Source organism: Chiloscyllium punctatum, chromosome 44, assembly GCF_047496795.1.
Source record: "Chiloscyllium punctatum isolate Juve2018m chromosome 44, sChiPun1.3, whole genome shotgun sequence".
NCBI lineage: Eukaryota > Metazoa > Chordata > Chondrichthyes > Orectolobiformes > Hemiscylliidae > Chiloscyllium > Chiloscyllium punctatum.
Window position 1 is genome coordinate 42407684 of NC_092782.1, and position 17978 is coordinate 42425661.

General features: G+C 42.7%; 2 protein-coding genes across 2 annotated transcripts in view; both read right to left on the bottom strand.

Annotated features, from left to right (window-relative positions):
* Positions 1-17978, bottom strand: part of LOC140466616 (C-type lectin-like) — a 36056-nt gene that overhangs the window by 14347 nt on the left and 3731 nt on the right. Inside the window, exons 2-3 of the mRNA XM_072562065.1 lie at positions 5620-5702; positions 3733-3884 (exon numbers count right to left, since the gene is read on the bottom strand). Coding sequence (XP_072418166.1) covers positions 3733-3884; positions 5620-5674 — 207 coding nt within the window. The 5' untranslated portion in view covers positions 5675-5702. The remainder of the gene's footprint in view (positions 1-3732; positions 3885-5619; positions 5703-17978) is intronic.
* The window catches only part of LOC140466617 (C-type lectin Cal-like), a 176148-nt gene continuing 173680 nt past the window's right edge, over positions 15511-17978 (bottom strand). The window contains exon 5 of the mRNA XM_072562066.1: positions 15511-15635. Coding sequence (XP_072418167.1) covers positions 15511-15635 — 125 coding nt within the window. The remainder of the gene's footprint in view (positions 15636-17978) is intronic.

The following is a 17978-nucleotide window of genomic DNA, read 5'->3' on the forward strand; positions in this document are numbered from 1 at the left end:
AAATCCTGGGGAATGAGAAAGTTGCTGATTCTGTGTTAGGGGCTGGGGTCCGGCCTCAGAACAAGCCCACGAGCATGAATACTTCAGTTTAGCTGAGAGTGTTGGGATTGAAAAGCTCACAAGCGGTGTTTACTGGATGGAGCCGAGGAAGATTGGTTCTGGGGGTGGGGTGTGTGGAACCCCAGGGTAAGACTAGCTTGGTGATCTTGGGTATCGCTGAGAGCTGGGGTTATACTGAAACTGAGTATTGGAGTGCAGGTTGGGAGTCTCAGGGAGCTTCCCCCCAGGAAAGGAGGGGGGAATCAACCAGAACGGGTGCATTCCAGGACTGAGACAAGAGAGAGGAAAATAAGGCCACACCTCGTCCCCATTATTGCAATGTAAAGTGATGCATGAGAGTGTAATTTTGTGTCCTAAGATATCCTACACCATTGCTGTGAATTGGTTTACTGGAATTTGTTCAGTATCCTGGAAAGACAAGTACAGGCATTAATTTTTCTTTTCCCTTCACCTCAGTATTTTCCCATTATAAAACTTGACTCAGTGTCTGGACAGAAAATGCAATGTATATGCACAGATTTATTATTTCATATCATTATTCTATCTTACATACTTATAACACTTCCAACAATGCTAAAAATGAAATAGTATGGAAATTCTAACAAATAAAGGCTCTAAATAAATTATCCCCATTCATTTTCCTGCTTTCGCTCCAGTGGAAGGTACAACATTTAAATGCAAATCAAAACATAGAAGAGAACAATATAACACAGGAAGTGGCCCTTCAGCCCACCATCTTTGTGATGACCATGATGTCATTCTTGAAACATCCCATTTGGCTGCATTTAGGAGATTTCCTCTATTCTCTGTCTGATGATGTGTCTGTCCAAAAAGCTCAAACATGTATCAGACACCAACAGTCCTTTGTTTTGAAAAGAAGTTTCCTTTAAACTTTCCCATCTCATCCCACCCAGTATTTGACCTTTGAACCCTGGGAGAAAGATTCCAACTATCTTCCCTATTCATGCCTCTCATAATTTTCTATACTTCTATCAGGTCACCTCTCAGCCTCTGATGCTCTCCTGAAAACAATCCAAGTTTGTCTTATCTCTCCTTACAGCTAATACATTCTAATGCAGCAACATCCTGATAAACATCTTTTGCACTCTTTCCGAAGCCTCCACATCCTTCCTATTGTGTGGCAACCAGAACTGCACACAATAGTCCAAATGCGGCCTAACTGAAGTTTTATTCAGCTGCAATGTGACTTGCCCAGTTTTATCCCCAGTGGCCCCACAGATGAAGGTAAGCAGACTGTAACCCTTCTTTACTGCCTTATCCACTTGTCATAGAGTCATACAGCACGGGAACAGAGCCTTCAGTTCAACTTGTCTGTGCCAAGCAGACATCCCTATCTGACAGAGTCCCATTTGTCAGCACTTGGCCCATATCCCTCTAAACCCCTCCAACTTATATACTTATCCAGATGCTTTTTAAATCTTGTAATTGTACATGTCTCCACCACTTCCTATGGTAGCTCATTCCATGCACGCACCATCCTCTGTGTAAAAATGTTAACCCTCAGGTCCTTTTTAAATCTTTCCCTCCCACATTAATCCCCTGCTCTCTCCTTTTGGACTCTCCCAACCCAAAGAAACAGACCTTGTCTATTCACCCTATCCATGTCCCTCATGATTTTTTAAACCTCTATAATATCACCCCTCAGCCTCCGATACTCTGGGGTTTTGAGGAAATCCTGTCGAGCAGGTTGGATACTCCCCAGCAATATCTATTCCTCTCAGCATTTTAATAGCAAAATAACTTCCTTTCTTAGAGTTACCTTCATAACTGAAAGGCCTTTTGTTCTTTGAATCACTTTTCTGTCTCTGTAATGCAATGATCTTTAAAGTAGGGGACCGACTTCAAAGTTGAGGATATTACAAGTTGGTTCTAGTATAACACAGTGGTTCCATTCTCACATTAATCAGAAAATCACGCAGGAGCCACACTATATAAACTAATGGGGCCGGAATCAAGTTATAGCCAATACAAGTCAGGAAAGTTCACGTTCTACAAACAACGGTCTAAATTCTTCAATCACATTAAAGCTGCTTGGACTTTCAGAAAGCTTTTGATAAAGTCCCACATAGGAGGTTAGTGAGCAAAATTAGGGCGCATGGTATTGGGGGCAAAGTACTAACTTGGATTGAAAGTTGTTTGGCTGATAGGAAACAAAGAGTAGTGATAAACGGCTCCATTTCGGAATGGCAGGCGGTGACCAGTGGGGTACCGCAGGGATCAGTGCTGGGACCGCAGCTTTTTACAATAAATGTTAATGATATAGAAGATGGTATTAGTAATAACATTAGCAAATTTGCTGATGATATTAAGCTGGGTGGCAGGATGAAATATGAGGAGGTTGTTAGGAGATTACAGGGTGACCTGGACAGGTTAGGTGAGTGGTCAGATGCATGGCAGATACAGTTTAATGTCGATAAATGTATGGTTATCCACTTTGGTGGCAAGAACTGGAAGGCAGATTACTACCTAAATGGAATAAGTTTAGGTAAAGGGGCAGTACAAACAGATCTGGGTGTTCTTGTACACTAGTCAATGAAGGTAAGCATGCAGGTACAGCAGGTAGTGAAGAAGGCTAATAGCATGCTGGCCTTCATAACAAGAGGGATTGAGTATAGAGGTAAAGAGGTTCTTCTGCAGCTGTACAGGGCCCTGGTGAGACCACACCTGGAGTACTGTGTGCAGTTCTGGTCTTCAAATTTGAGGAAAGACATTCTGGCTATTGAGGGAGTGCAGCGTAGGTTTACGAGGTCAATTCCTGGAATGGCAGGACTACCTTACGCTGAAAGACTGGAGCGACTGGGCTTGTATACCCTTGAGTTTAGAAGACTGAGAGGGGATCTGATTGAGACATATAAGATTATTAAAGGATTGGACACTCTGGAGGCAGGAAACATGTTTCCGCTGATGGGTGAGTGCCGAACCAGAGGACACAGCTTAAAAATACAGGGTAGACCATTTAGGACAGAGATGAGGAGAAACATCTTCACCCAGACAGTGGTGGCTGTGTGGAATGCTCTGCTCCAGAGGGCAGTGGAGGCCCAGTCTCTGGATTCATTTAAGAAAGAGTCGGATAGAGCTCTCAAGGATAGTGGAATCAAGGGTTATGGAGATAAGGCAGGAACAAGATACTGATTAAGGATGATCAGCCATGATCATATTGAATGGTGGTGCAGGCTCAAAGGGCAGAATGGCCTACTCCTGCACCTATTGTCTATTGTCTATTGTCTAATTCACATTGAAAAAAACATGTTATAGCAGAATAGATTGTAATCACCAACATTCTGAACAATGAACTTTAGTGAACATCACTACAACAATGCATGTATAAAGTCACAGTATATTCTATTGCAGTGCAGAAGCTCATTTTGGCATGAAGTATTCAAAAAAGAAAATTCTTAAATTAAAATTGTTACAGGACAATCTTAAAACTTGGTTCATACAAAGCATTTTGCATTGATGGCAAAATTATTTTGTTGAAGGACCCCACATATCTGGCAGATTCAATGTGACAACTCATTGCTCCAGGTAAAATAACACATGGCTTCAGAAATATCCAGGAATATACAAGAAGCTTCTTTCATTGTGTTCAGTCATATCAGAAACGCTGAGGAACAAACCCAATACCTTACAATGGAGATTCCAAGGACTTACCTCAGCATCAATCCAAGTCTTTTTCTCAGGAATAAACTTGTAGCAACAACCAAAATAAGTGAGGCCACCAGGACAATCCCCTTTGGCCGGGGGACTAAATTTCTCAAGGTTCTGATCCAAATGTGTTGAATTCTGCGTGGTTAGTTCATCAGCTGCAAATTACAACAAGCTGCAATAAACACATCATTCACAGTTCATTTCCCCTTCATGAGGCTAGAAACTGGTGAGCACGTTGTCAATGGCGCCTGCCTCAGAGTGAGACTTCCCACCTGACTGCAATCGCCTTCGCATACATTATGTTTGTTTATATGGAAATACAGAGAAAGTGCAGCACAGAAACAAGCTGCTCGGTCCAGTTAGTCAAAGACAGTATTTATTTCCTACAGAGGTCTCCTACCATTTTGATCACTTCCTCCAACACTACCACCAAATCACTTCATTCCCTTCAGCTTGTCTACATTCCCCCCAATGGGGCTGTACAGTCAGCCTCTGGTACACCGAGTAATGGCAAGGTTCACATTCTCAACACACTGAAGGAGGTCATTCTCATTAATTCCTTAATTGATTTGTTAGTGACGAGCTTATATTATATAAATCCACCTAAAATTTCATCAACTTTATTCCAAATTTTAACCCTTCATTTGCTTTTATGTTAATCTCGGGCTCTCCCCTTCCTCAACATTTCTATTCCTGAGGTGACAAATGAGAGTTCACTCCACAGTGAGTCCCTTCAACTGTCCCATTTCCCACACTTCCCCAATTCCTTCTGTTCCTTCCAAGAATCATGTTAGAGTTTGCCTTTACTTTTATCTTCCACCTCTCAGACTTCCACATTGTTCACATTATCACCTCATATTTCTGCCACTTCATTCATTCCCATCCCCATTCAGAATTGCAAGACCCTGGTCAGTTCTTCAAACACTTGTCACTTCGCCACCATCAGTATTTGTGAGGTCTCATTCTCCACCTTCTCACAGACAGTGCTCTTCCTCCAGTGTGGTGGGGGAGGGGGGCGGTGCAATCCTGAGCCATAAACTGAGCTCAGGGATCTTCAATTCTTAAAAAAGGGAATGAGGGAGCTTCTTAAAAATGGCAGTGTATTGGAAATGAGGGGGAGAATAGGATTGGACTGGGTGAATATTAATGACGATTGATTTGGCTATTAAATGACACGGGGAGTCAGCACAGCAGGAGATAACTGAGTGAGATACGTTTGAAGAGGAAATGTGAGAATAGAATCAAATTGAATGGGCCATTACACCCCCCCCACCCCCCCCCCCCCATATCCCAGATCCAACCTTCCAACTTGGCACTACCCTCATGACCTGTCTTACCTGTCCACCTTTCATCCCACCTGTCTGCTCCACCCTCCTCTCCAACCTATCACCATCAAAACCCGCACCTCCACCTATCTATCGCTCTTTCAGCTACCTTCCCCCCAGCCCACCACCCCACCCCCCCACCCACCTCCCATTTATCTCTCCGACCCCTTGGCTCACAAGCCTTATTGCTGATGAAGGATTTTGCCTGAAACACTGATTATCCTGCTTCTTGGATGGTGCCTGACCTGCTGTGTTTTTCCAGTATCACACTCTCGGCTCTGGGCATTTCCATTTGCCCTGGACACAGACAGGCAGGAGGGGGAGGGGCAGTAAAATCAGGTGGGATGGTGAAGCATGCTGTGCCCATATGGGGAGTGGGCAGACAGTGAATGTGGAATGCGTAGAATATCAAACACGTGTCAATGGTTAGGTCATTGCTCACTTTCAGAGATTCCTTAAGGTACCGTCTCTGTCTGTTCTCTCTCATTCACACAACAGGACATCCATTAACCCCTCAGCTCACAGTATTAACCTGTCCTCACACACAATATTAGGTTGACCCTACCTGCAACATCACTGACCATCAATGTACTCAGCACCAATCCCATCAGCAGCATCATGTCTGCAGTGAAGTTCCTTTCCCCTCACCTGAAACACAACAAAAATGATTCAACATCAGTGTCCAGGTTTCACAGTTAAGATGGGGTTCTCCTGCTCCTCTTCTTACCTCTCCCTCTCAGTCTTTCTGTCTCTCTCTCTCCCCCTCTCTCTCCGTTGTCTGAAGTGATGAGGTGTCAAGTCTTACTGGAAATATATATAGCAGACCGTGAAGAAGGATGGAACCGTTGAAATCAGATCCAATTGATTCAAGAATCAATGATGTCCAAATTCCTGCTGACCAATCATTGACTGACACTTCAGCATAGAAGGGGTTGGAAACCATGAGAATGTTCCTGGAGTTACACATTAAATTGTACAACGTGGCACTGGAACAGCTCAGTGAGAAAGGAAATGGTACTCATCGTTCCTGACCCCTATAATCAGGCTGGAAGTGAATGCATTTCTAAGATCAGGAACTAATAAATGTTATCAGTCAGAATATTAGAATGTCATCAGAATGTCACAATTAGATTGCATTAAACACCCCCAAAATAAGTAATTCATATTCATATAGACATCTGGATTAGTGGTGCTGGAAGAGCACAGCAGTTCAGGCAGCATCCAAGTATTTCATCATTTGATCCCAAGAAAATGATTGTTATACCAGATCTGAAACCAATCTGTCTCCCTCATTTCTCTCCCTGTTGGGAGGTTTCCTTCATGCAATAGCAGCAGTGAGATTGAATCTGTTTATAAAGAACAGGGTCCATTCACAATCACTGGCAGCTTTCAAAGAGGAGCACAATCGAGATTTGTTTAGGAGTGACATTGAGGGACAGGGAGCTAATGAAACTTGTGAACGTGGGGGTGTGTGGGAGATGTTGTGAATGGAGGAGGAGTGGGCCAGGGTGTCCCGGATGGAATGGTCCATGTGAAATGCTGACAAGAAAAGGGTGGGGAATATGTGTTTGATGGTGGCATCCCACTGGAAAAGACAGAAATGGTGGCTTAAGATTCTTTAGATGTGCAGGCTGCCAGTGTGGCACATGTAGACCAGGGAAATGTTATTGTTTTTCTGGTTGGAAAAGAAGGGCCGAGGGCAAAAGAACGTAATATGGATCAGACAAGACTCAGGGCCCTGTCAACCATGTAACGATGAATTCTGGGTTGAGGAACCAAGTGGGTATCCCTGAGGGCCCCCCCCCCACCATGGAAGTTGGCATCATCAGAATCGAGAAACTGGGAGAACGGGAAGCAGGGTATGAGGTTGCAAAGTGCAGCTAACAGCATCGGGTACTGGTGGCTAGCATTTCCCCAGAAATAGAAGCAGAAATGTGGAGGAAGGGAAGGAGGAATCCAAGTTGGACCAGGAAAAGGTGAGAACTACATGGAAATTGGAAGCAAAATTTAGAAATATTTCTGATTGTGAACAAGAGAGGGAAGGAACACTGACGATATCATTGATAGACCAGAGAAAGAGAAGTGGGGAGGGACCTGAGTAGGACTGGAATGAGGAACATTCCATGTGTCCCACAAAGAGACAGGTATGTCAGCATGACACAGAGGATGACACAGAGTCAACAGAGAGATATAGGCAGATTACATGGGTGGGCCAAGACTTGGCAGATGGAATATAAAATGGGAAATGTGAGGGCACGCACTTTGGCAGGAAGAATATGGGATCCACATATTATTTCAATTGTATAAGACAGCAGGAAGTTGCAGCACTAAGGAATTTGGGGACATCATGCAGTATCACAACAAGCAACAATCCATGTTCAGCATAAGTAGGCAAATGTGTGATTGATGCATATCGATATCTGTTTTCTTCAGTTTGTGTTTGAAGCTGATGGCATGTGGATGTCAGTCCGTCTTTCTGAAAGGGGTTAATGAGGTCAGTTTTTTTAGAACTATGATTTTAAACTAGTCTCTGTCTCCTGTGATACTAAAGGAAGTTTGTTTATAGATTAGATTACTTACAGTGTGGAAACAGGCCCTTCGGCCTAACAAGTCCACACCGCCCCGCCGAAGTGCAACCCACCCATACATCTACATCTACCCCTTACCTAACACTACAGGCAATTTAGCCTGGCCAATTCACCTGACCTGCACATCTTTGGAGTGTGGGAGGGAACCGGAGCACCCGGAGGAAACCCACGCAGACACGGGGAGAACGTGCAAACTCCACACAGTCAGTCGCCTGAGGTGGGAATTGAACCCGGGTCTCTGGTGCTGTGAGGCAGCAGTGCTAACCACTGTGCTACCGTGCCGCTACCGTACTGTGGATGTTTTACAATTGGAGAGAGAAAAAATAAAAACATTACCTCAGCAGAGTCTCGGATCATAAGGTTTTTAAAAAAAAATGTTTAGAAGCTTTTTGGTGAATGAACGCACACCTGACTGGGATCAGGGTCAAGTGTAGTCTCTTCCAGAGAAAGGGAATTACTCAGAGCAATTCCGGAAATAAGTTAGCTCAGTGAAAGACTGAAACTTGTGAACCTTCAGATTCAGAGTTTGTTTAGAATTCTGCAGATTCTCAAGAGTACCAAAGTTTGTGCTCTCATTTGTGTGAGGTGTCAAGGAAAAGATCTCCCAGCTCATAGGACTGGAGCTGAGAAGGAGCAATTCAGACAAACCGATGGATTTGATACAGATGGAACTTCTCTGTTTCTTTTAGTGAGAGCAATGTGATGGTTTTGGAAAGTTGATGGGACTTTACTTTTCCAAGTCTTTTCAAATTTTTCAATTGGTAGCTTGTTTTGTTTTGTTTCTTTTCATTTGTTTTGATTCATAAATTTCTGTCTCATTGTTAAATCCAAATCTGTACCGTGTCTGCCTCTCTTTCAGTTAAAGACAATCATATTAATTCATGAAATAAAAGGTGATCCATCAGACTAGAGTCAATTCTGTGATCTGAACTGTCCAGAAATCCTTCAGCTGGAATGTTAACTAATGGAAATGCCGAATAGCCTTTTAACCAGGGATGTTTTGTAACAAGTAGTTTTTGTCCATCCCTCTCAGTACAATCCTTCAATCAGAGCTACCTTTTGTTCCTCTTTGACTTTGCAATGATTGACAGAGTCAGGGTGATCGGCTTGGTTTCGGCACCACCGATGAGCTCCAGCTTCTGCGACTCTCTTGAAAACTCCACGAGAAACCTGATCTCTTCTCTCACTTGGTTTAATTTCTCCTGGGTTGATTTTGTAAGGATGATGCTTTCTGGATAATGTACCTCCTCCACCTTGAAAAATTAATTCATGGCCTGTACGCATCATGACCTGAGCTGGCTATTATTGCCCATTTATAGCTGCCCTTGAGAAGTTGGTTGGGAGCTGTCTTCTTGAGTTGCTGCTGTCCATGTGCTGGGGTTACAGTGACAATTCTGTCAGGGAGAGTGTTCCAAAATACTAACCCAGTGACACTGAAGGGACAGTTATATATTTCTAACGTAAATTGGAGAGTGGCATGGAGTGTCACATGCAGGTGGTGGTGTTGCTTTACATCGGCTGGCCTTGTCCATTTAGGTTTGTTGGTTTTGTGTTTGGAAGATGCTCATTGAGGATTCTTGGTGAACTTCAGCAATGCATGTTGTAGATGGTATACCCTGCTGATACTGTGCATCAATGGTGGATGGAGTGATGGTTTGTGGATATGATGCCAATCGTATGGGTTGCTCTGCCCTGGTTAGTGTCAGCTTCTTAAATGGTATTGGAGATGCACATCCAAACAAAAGGACAGTATTCCAACAGACTCCTGATGGATAGTGGATAGGTTTTGGGAGTAAGGAGGTGACCTTCTCACTACATGATTCTTAGCCTCTGACCTGCTGTTGTAGTCACAGTATTTGTATGGTGAGTCTTGGTCAGGTTCTGGTAAATACTAATCCCCAGGAATGTTGACAGCGGGGGATTTGGCAATGGGAAGTCCATTACAGTCTATGTCAAGGGCCGATGTTTAGACTCTGTCTTTTTGTACATGGTTACTCATGAACATTTGTGTATCATGAAAGTTCCTTGCGAGCTGTCATACAAACCTGGATATTGTCATTGTCTTGGAACATTTGGACAAAGACTGATTTCATATCTGAGGAGTTGTAAATGTGCTGGGAATCGTTGGAATTCTCTGCCCCAGTCATTTAGTAAGTTTAAAATAGAGATTGATAGATCTCTGAATACCATGATAGAAAATATAAGGGCATTGTGTGGGGAAGAGGCATTGAAGGGTTCAATAAGCCATGATCATATTAAATGATGGAGGAGGCTCAAAGGCTGAATGGCCTTCTCCTGTTTTTATGTTCCTACATTCAGTACCTGAGGAATAATGAAAGGCATTGAACATATTGCTGAACATCCAAACTTCTGACTTTAGGATGGAGAGACCCTCATTGATGAGTCAGCTGAAGATGGTTGGATTGAGGAAGTCTTGTGATGATGACCTAAGGTGAAGACAATTGATCCCCAACACATCAGGTCTGTGATGAAATACTCCCTGTTTACCTGGATGAGGACAGCTCCAGCAACACTCAAGAGGCTTGATACCATCAGGGACAATGCATCCTGTGTGATTGACACCTCATTCACCACTTCCACATTCAGTGCCACCAACCACTGATGCACAATGTCAAAGGTATGAGCGATATACAAGATGCTCTGCAACAACTCATCAATGCTCCATTGATAGCACATTCCAAGCTCATAACCTCTACATCTGGAAGAACAAAAGGCAGCAGGTACCTGGGAACGTTGTCACCTCCAAATTACCCTTCAAGCTCCACACTATCCTGTCTTTGAGTTATATTGCCATTCCTTCACTGTTACTGGATTAAGATTCTTCCTCCCTCACAATACCTACACCAGCGATTCAAGGATCCAACTCACTGCTATGACCTCAAGGGCAATTAGGGATGGTTAATAAATAAAGGCTGAGCCTTTATTTAATTCTACATTTTAAAATATATGGCTTTTGTTTTGTCCTCAGTGCAGAAGGTGGTGGTGGCTGTGCAGGATGACTCCATCACATTGAGAAACATGAGGCTGTTTCAAATCCTAATGCCTCTCACGTTCAGATGACTGTCTCCCATTATCGCTGACACTGTGAAGATCTGGGCATCTGCACACTGTCAACAGCACAATCTCAACCACAATTTCTCATCCATGCCTATAGTTTTTAATCAGCAACTTTGGAAAGTTTATGCTTGCAATGATTAATTGTGCAGCTTACCCCTCTATCACATACAGTACATGTTCCTCTATCTGAAATGTTACTGTCAGTGTACATGCTATGTCTGCAGTGATATATCCCAGTGTATTTTCTGCTATCTATACACTGTTACTACCAGTGCACATTCAAACACATGCAGTGTTACTCGTAGTGTATATTTTTCTGCCTACACTGTTATTTCCAGTATTCAATCCTCTGAGTTCAGTATTATTCCCAGTATACATCAGGTGATAGTGGAGGGCTCGATCATAATACAGGATTTGTAGCAAACATTATGTAGAACTCTGTAGAACTCTGAGCTCAAACACTGCATGAATTTATGTAAAACTCTGTTATCTCACTTTTTAGATTAGAATTAATCTAAACATCATGGCGTAGACAGAGAACACAGGGGGCCAACACCTTCAACATATTGTCTAGCTATCAACATTGTTAACAGCTAACCCGAGAATGCAACTTTTAAAAAAAGATTTTGTGATTTACACATGAAAGAAGTGAAACTATCACGTTATTCTAACAGATGAAAGGCTTAACAGACAATCAATTTTTCAATGTATAATTTCAGTTACATCACTCTGTAAATTTTTGCTATAAATTCCATGTTACAATCGAGCCCTCCACTATCACCTGATGAAGGAGCATCGCTCCGAAAGCTAGTGTGCTTCCAATTAAACCTGTTGGACTCTAACCTGGTGTTGTGTGATTTTTAACTTTGTACACCCCAGTCCAACACCGGCATCTCCAAATCATGATTACTATCGGCACCACTAACCGCCGGCTAAAAGTGGAGAGGATCTCCAAGAAGATCGCACATATCAACACAGATATCAAGTTTCTACAGGAATGCAGGCAAGCAGGAAAGATCCCGAAAGGATTATCGATCACAAACCCACTTAGGTCGACCTACAACACAGACTACGCAGAGAGACTTTGCCACCGCACCTCTCGTAAACTTCTCAATCATCTCGTGCACCAACTCTACAGCAGGCACCACAACCTTGAAATTCAGATGGAGTCCACACTCACAGCCTGCACACAGGATACATCAGTACAATTACGTGACATTGCCAAACAGACAAGGCAACAAAACTACACCACGTACATGCACGCCAAGAACAAAAAACTGGAGAAACTTGGCATTCTCACCAGTAATAGCAAAGCCCACCCTGGAACCACAGTACACAACATTATCACTGCGGGGAAGTCTATTGTCAACTTATCGGATCACACCCTTCGACCAGAAGGGATTGAAGTCCTGAGTAGGGGGTTTCAACTTCTGCCCCACCACCAAAATGAACCCATTAGTTCTGGCAGCAGACACAGACGAATGAGACTCCGGGAATTCTTTCAAGGGTGCCGGCAGTGATCCCACTGAGCCCACTGATGAACTGGAACAGTCATCACAGGGATCTGTAGAGGAGCAACCAAAGAAGGTGTCAACATGGACCCTACCGGAGGGCCGCTGCCCTGGGCTTGACATGTATGCTCAAACTGTCAGGAAATATATAAATGCTAGATTCACCCGCCGTACCCACAAGGTAGAGCAAAACATCACCCGTTCACAACGCAATGCCAACCAGGCTCTCAAAACCAACCACAACATTGTCATCAAACCAGCAGATAAAGGAGGAGCCATTGTCATTCAGAATAGAACAGATTACTGCAAGGAAGTGTACAGACAACTGAACAACCAGGAACACTACAGGCAACTACCAGCTGATCCGACCAAAGAACATACCCGAGAATTAAACACACTGATCACAACTTTGGATCCAGTCCTTCAGAGCTCCCTACGCGCCCTCATCCCATGTACTTCTCGTGTAGGGGACTTCTACTGTCTTCCAAAGGTACACAAAGCCAACACACCAGGACGTCCCATCGTGTCGGGCAATGGGACCCTATGTGAGAATCTCTCTGGCTATGTGGAAGGCATCTTGAAACCTATTGTACAGGGGATCTCCAGCTTCTGTTGCGACACTACGGATTTCTTACAGAAACTCAGCACCCACGGTCCAGTCGAACCAGGAACATTGCTCGTCACAATGGACGTTTCCGCACTCTATACCAGCATCCCCCACAATGATGGCATTACGGCAACAGCCTCAGTGCTCAACACCAACAACTGCCAGTCTCCAAACACCATCCTACAACTCATGCGCTTTATCCTTGATCACAACGTCTTCACCTTTGACAACCAGTTCTTCATCCAGACACACGGAACAGCCATGGGGACCAAATTTGCACCCCAATATACCAACATTTTTATGCACAGGTTTGAACAAGACTTCTTCTCTATGCAGGATCTCCAACCGACATTGTACACCAGGTACATTGACGACACTTTCTTCCTCTGGACCTATGGCAAGGAGTCACTGATAAAACTATACAGTGACATCAACAAGTTTCAGCCCACCATCAAACTCACCATGGACTACTCTTGACTATCTGTCTCATTCTTGGATACATGCGTATCCATCAAGGATGGACACCTCAGCACCACACTCTACCGCAAACGCACAGACAACCTCACAATGTTACACTTCTCCAGCTTCCACCCAAAACATATTAAAACAGCCATCCCCTATGGACAAGCCCTACGCATACACCGGATCTGCTCAGATGAGGAGGAACGTGACGGGGACCTGGAAGTACTCAAGGATGCCCTCACAAGAACGGGGTACGATGCTCAACTCATCGACCGCCAGTTCTGACATGCCACAGCAAGGAACCGTAATGACCTCCTCAGGAGACAGACACGTGCTGCAACCGACAGGGTACCCTTCATTGTTCAGTACTTCCCAGGAGCTGAAAAATTATGCCATGTTCTTCGTGACCTGCAACACATTATCAATGAGGATAAGCACCTCACCAAGACCTTCCCCACACCTCCACTACTTGCCTTTAAACAACCGCCAAACCTCAAATAGATCATTGTTCGTAGCAAGCTGCCCGGCTCTCAGGACAACTCCATACAAACCTGTCACGGTGGGCACTGCGAGACATGTCAGATTGTGGACATAGATACCACTTTTACGTGTGGGAACACCTCCCACCTTGTACATGGCAGGTACTCATGTGACCCAGCCAACGTTGTCTATCTTACACGTTGCAGGCAAGGATGCTCGGAGGCATGGTACATTGGGGAAACCGAGCAAAGGCTACGACAACGGAAGAATGGGCACCACACAACAATCAACAGACAGGAGGGTTCCCTCCCAGTTGGGGAACACTCCAGTGGTCCAGGACATTCAGCCTCAGACCTTCGGGTGACCATCCTCCAAGTTGGACTTCGGGACAGGCAGCAGAGAAAAGTGGCCGAGCAGAGGCTGATAGCTAAGTTCGGTACCCATAGGGAGGGCCTCAACCAGGACCTTGGGTTCATGTCACATTACAGGTGATCACCATTGCACTACACACACACACAGATATTCCTACACACATACACGCTCTCACATACACACGGACACAGGTACCCACAGACGCGCACACAGACACCCACACACACCCTTATAGACACACACTCCCACACTCACACATGCACCCCCTCACAGACTTAAGACACTCTGCACTCACTACATACACACACACACACACACACACTTTCTCATACTCACAACCCCCACCCCAAACAGACACACACACACACAGACAGACAAAGACCCACATGCACACATATATTTTGTGGGGTGAATTTGTACTTGCAGAGTTACATTGCACTTTGCTCAAAAATTGCATACATTCATGTAGAACTCTGAGCTCAAAAACTGCATGAATTTATGTAAAATTCCATTATCTCACTTTTTAGATTAGAATTAATCTAAACATCATGGCATAGACAGAGAACACAGGGGGCCAACACCTTCAACATATTGTCTAGCTATCAACATTGTTAACAGCTAACCCAAGAATGCAACTTTTAAAAAAAGATTTTGTGATTTACACATGAAAGAAGTGAAACTATCACGGTATTCTAACAGATGAAAGGCTTAACATACAATCAGTTTTTCAATGTATAATCTCAGTTACATCACACCGTAAATTTTTACTATAAATTCTATGTGTTAGGATTGAGCCCTCCACTATCACCTGATGAAGGAGCGTCGCTCCGAAAGCTAGTGTGCTTCCAATTAAACCTGTTGGACTCTAACCTGGTGTTGTGTGATTTTTAACTAATCTACTCTCGTCCATTTGTCAGCCATTGGTCCATATTCCTCTAAACCCTTCCTATTCATATACCCATCCAGATACCTTTTAAATTCTGTTATTGTACCAGCCTCCACCACTTTTTCTGGCAGCTCATTCCATACACACACTACCCTTTGTGTGAAAACATTGCCCCTTTGGTCCCTTTTATATCTTTCCCCTCTCACCCCAAACCTCCACCCTTTGGTTCTGGACTCCTCCAAGAATCTACAAGCAGGCATTATATATCCAAACCTCTCATCTATAGATTTAATAAAAACACTCATTAACCATGGTCTCTATACATGCCATGAACCATGCAGGTCAGAAGCTCAAATACTTCACATTCCATGAAAACAAGCTGAAATTTAATCTTAGTTCAAATATGCACTTTATAAAAATATATGCTAGATGTTTAAAAGCACGTCTCTTTCATAATTTATATAATTATTACTCAATTGCTTCCATTTTGCAATAGAATCTCATCTTGTAAAACGGGAACATTATGCAGCCAGTCAGCAGAAAATACTTCTTTAAAGTTGTTTGCTGGATTTAAGCCAAAACTTACATCTATTATTACTAAATGAAAAATATAAAGAACATAATCCAATCGCATGAGTGCCACAGAAATGTTTGTAACTACCTAAGTGGAATTAAAATGATTTTTTCCTGTGTTTATTAAAATCAGTCATGAAACAAGGGATACAGTCTATATGCCGCTCTCAATTATCTAAACATAGAGTAAAAACATTCCATTCTTAAATATTTCATTCACCCATATTTTTCCTGGGTGAATTAAAATGAATGCTTAATTTACAGAAACACACATATTTCATAATGGGATAAATTAATCAACACTTGTTCCAATCATATTTTTTAAAAGTTGAAGGGTAAATGTTCAATGCTATTTGGTTGGGCAACTAATAGTCAAGGCCCTGCTATTTTTAAGATTGATATAAAGAAGGTGGGCTGGATCTTAAAGTTGACTTGCATCACATGATCATGATGAACATATTGCAAGCGGAAAGACAGCTGTCTGGGTTTGAATCAACTGGCTTTATTTTACTTTAGACCTGAGACCACAATTTGTCTAATAATTTATTAGTTCTGTTAAAACAATATTTCTGACTATTAAAGGCTAAGCTACATAGCTGAAAGAAGTGTGAAGCACAGGGATAAGGATTACATTTCCATGTAAATTTTAATTATACTTGGTTTATGCTCCATATTAAATGGACATAACACTTTCTTTCTAGTAGAACTGGATTATGGTGGATGGACATTTCTAACCTGCCTTTAGTCTCAGTACATCCCAGCAAGAGCACGTGACTGTGAGCCCAACAGACAATCTTCAGTTGGTTGAAAAAATAAATCTTGCCACACTCAGGATTAGGCCATGACGGAATCATATTTAATGTTGGACACTGTGTTGCAGGTTTTGCAAATGTGGGCTGATTGGCTACAGTCAGTATATCGCTCCTTATATCGACTGAAGGGATATGTGTAGATATGCCATTTTAAGCTTTAGAATGGACATTCATCCCTGGCATTGAAACTGATATATCATGTTATTGGTTTTGTGATGGGCAGAACATGTTTTTGGCTTGATGGAAGCATCTTGTTAATAGCAAACACTACTCACATGCTGCTGCATTGTAGCAGTATAAAACAGCCAGCTTCGCCTGCTGCTCAAACTTATGAGATACCTATCTTTCCAGAGTAATCTCACGTAAACTGGGCACTCGCAACAGTGTTCAATATTCAATCTGATTCTGTAATTGCAGATAATAACAAAGGCACAAAAAATTATGTTGATAACAAATTTAAGGTTGTTGGTTCGACTCAGTGTTGTTCAATTGTGCACTGGAAGATAGATACATGTAATGTAGAGGGCCTTGTTCATTGCAGACAAAGTGCACGTACGCACACTGCATCTGTTTCAACTGAATAAAATGAATGTTGGTCATTCACTAGTTCTTTTCTCAGGTCAATGCCCCGTCTACAGTCAAATTCTCTGGCTCAAAATTTAAAGACTGTCATTTAATGGTCAATCACTAATTGATGCATTCTCCATGGTAACATGTCTACCAGAGTCCATTTGCCAGTTAATTTGTCCTCTCCTCCCATGCAGCATTAATGTTATTTGGTATTCTTGTCAATTAACGAGTGAGAAACAAAAATCTTCAATAAAATGTGCCTTTTTTCAGTGTTCAGATTTTGTAATAATAAGTGACTATCCAAACATTACTTGGAAAAAGACTGAATGTATGGTTGTTGTGATTGCAACTTGCTCAGAGTAAGGTCAATTAAGAAGAAAAAGTTATACAGATGGATTTAGATCAGTTATGTAACTAGATGAAAAGTTTGCACCGTAAAACATTGGATTAATCTGAACTTGGCCACTTTGGCAGAAAGAATCAAAAAGCAATATATTATTTGAGATTGACAGCAAAACTCTGCAATGCAGAGGGCCTGGGTCACCTGGTACATAAATCACAAAAGTTAGGGTGCAGCTGCAGCAAGCGCTTAGGAAGGCAAATGGAATGTTGGAGAATGGATTATAAAACATGAAAGTTTTGTCCAAAATGCAGACAGAAACGTTGAACCCAGATGTACTGGAGTTTAAACAAATAAGAGGTGGCCTTATCAAAACATAAAAATTGGAGGGGACTTGACAATTGAGACGACGTTTTTCCTTTTGGGAGAGACTAAAACTGTGGCGGGAGGAGTCACAATTTAAAAATAAGGAGTCACCCATTTACGATAGAGATGAGGAGTATGTGGTTGATTGTTGCAGATCTGTAAAATTATCATCCTCAAAGCAGTGGAAGCTGGGTCATTGAATATTTTCAAGGCCAGACTAAATGGATTCTTGACTAACAGGAGGTTGAAACATATCAAAGGTAGACAGGAAAGTGGAAT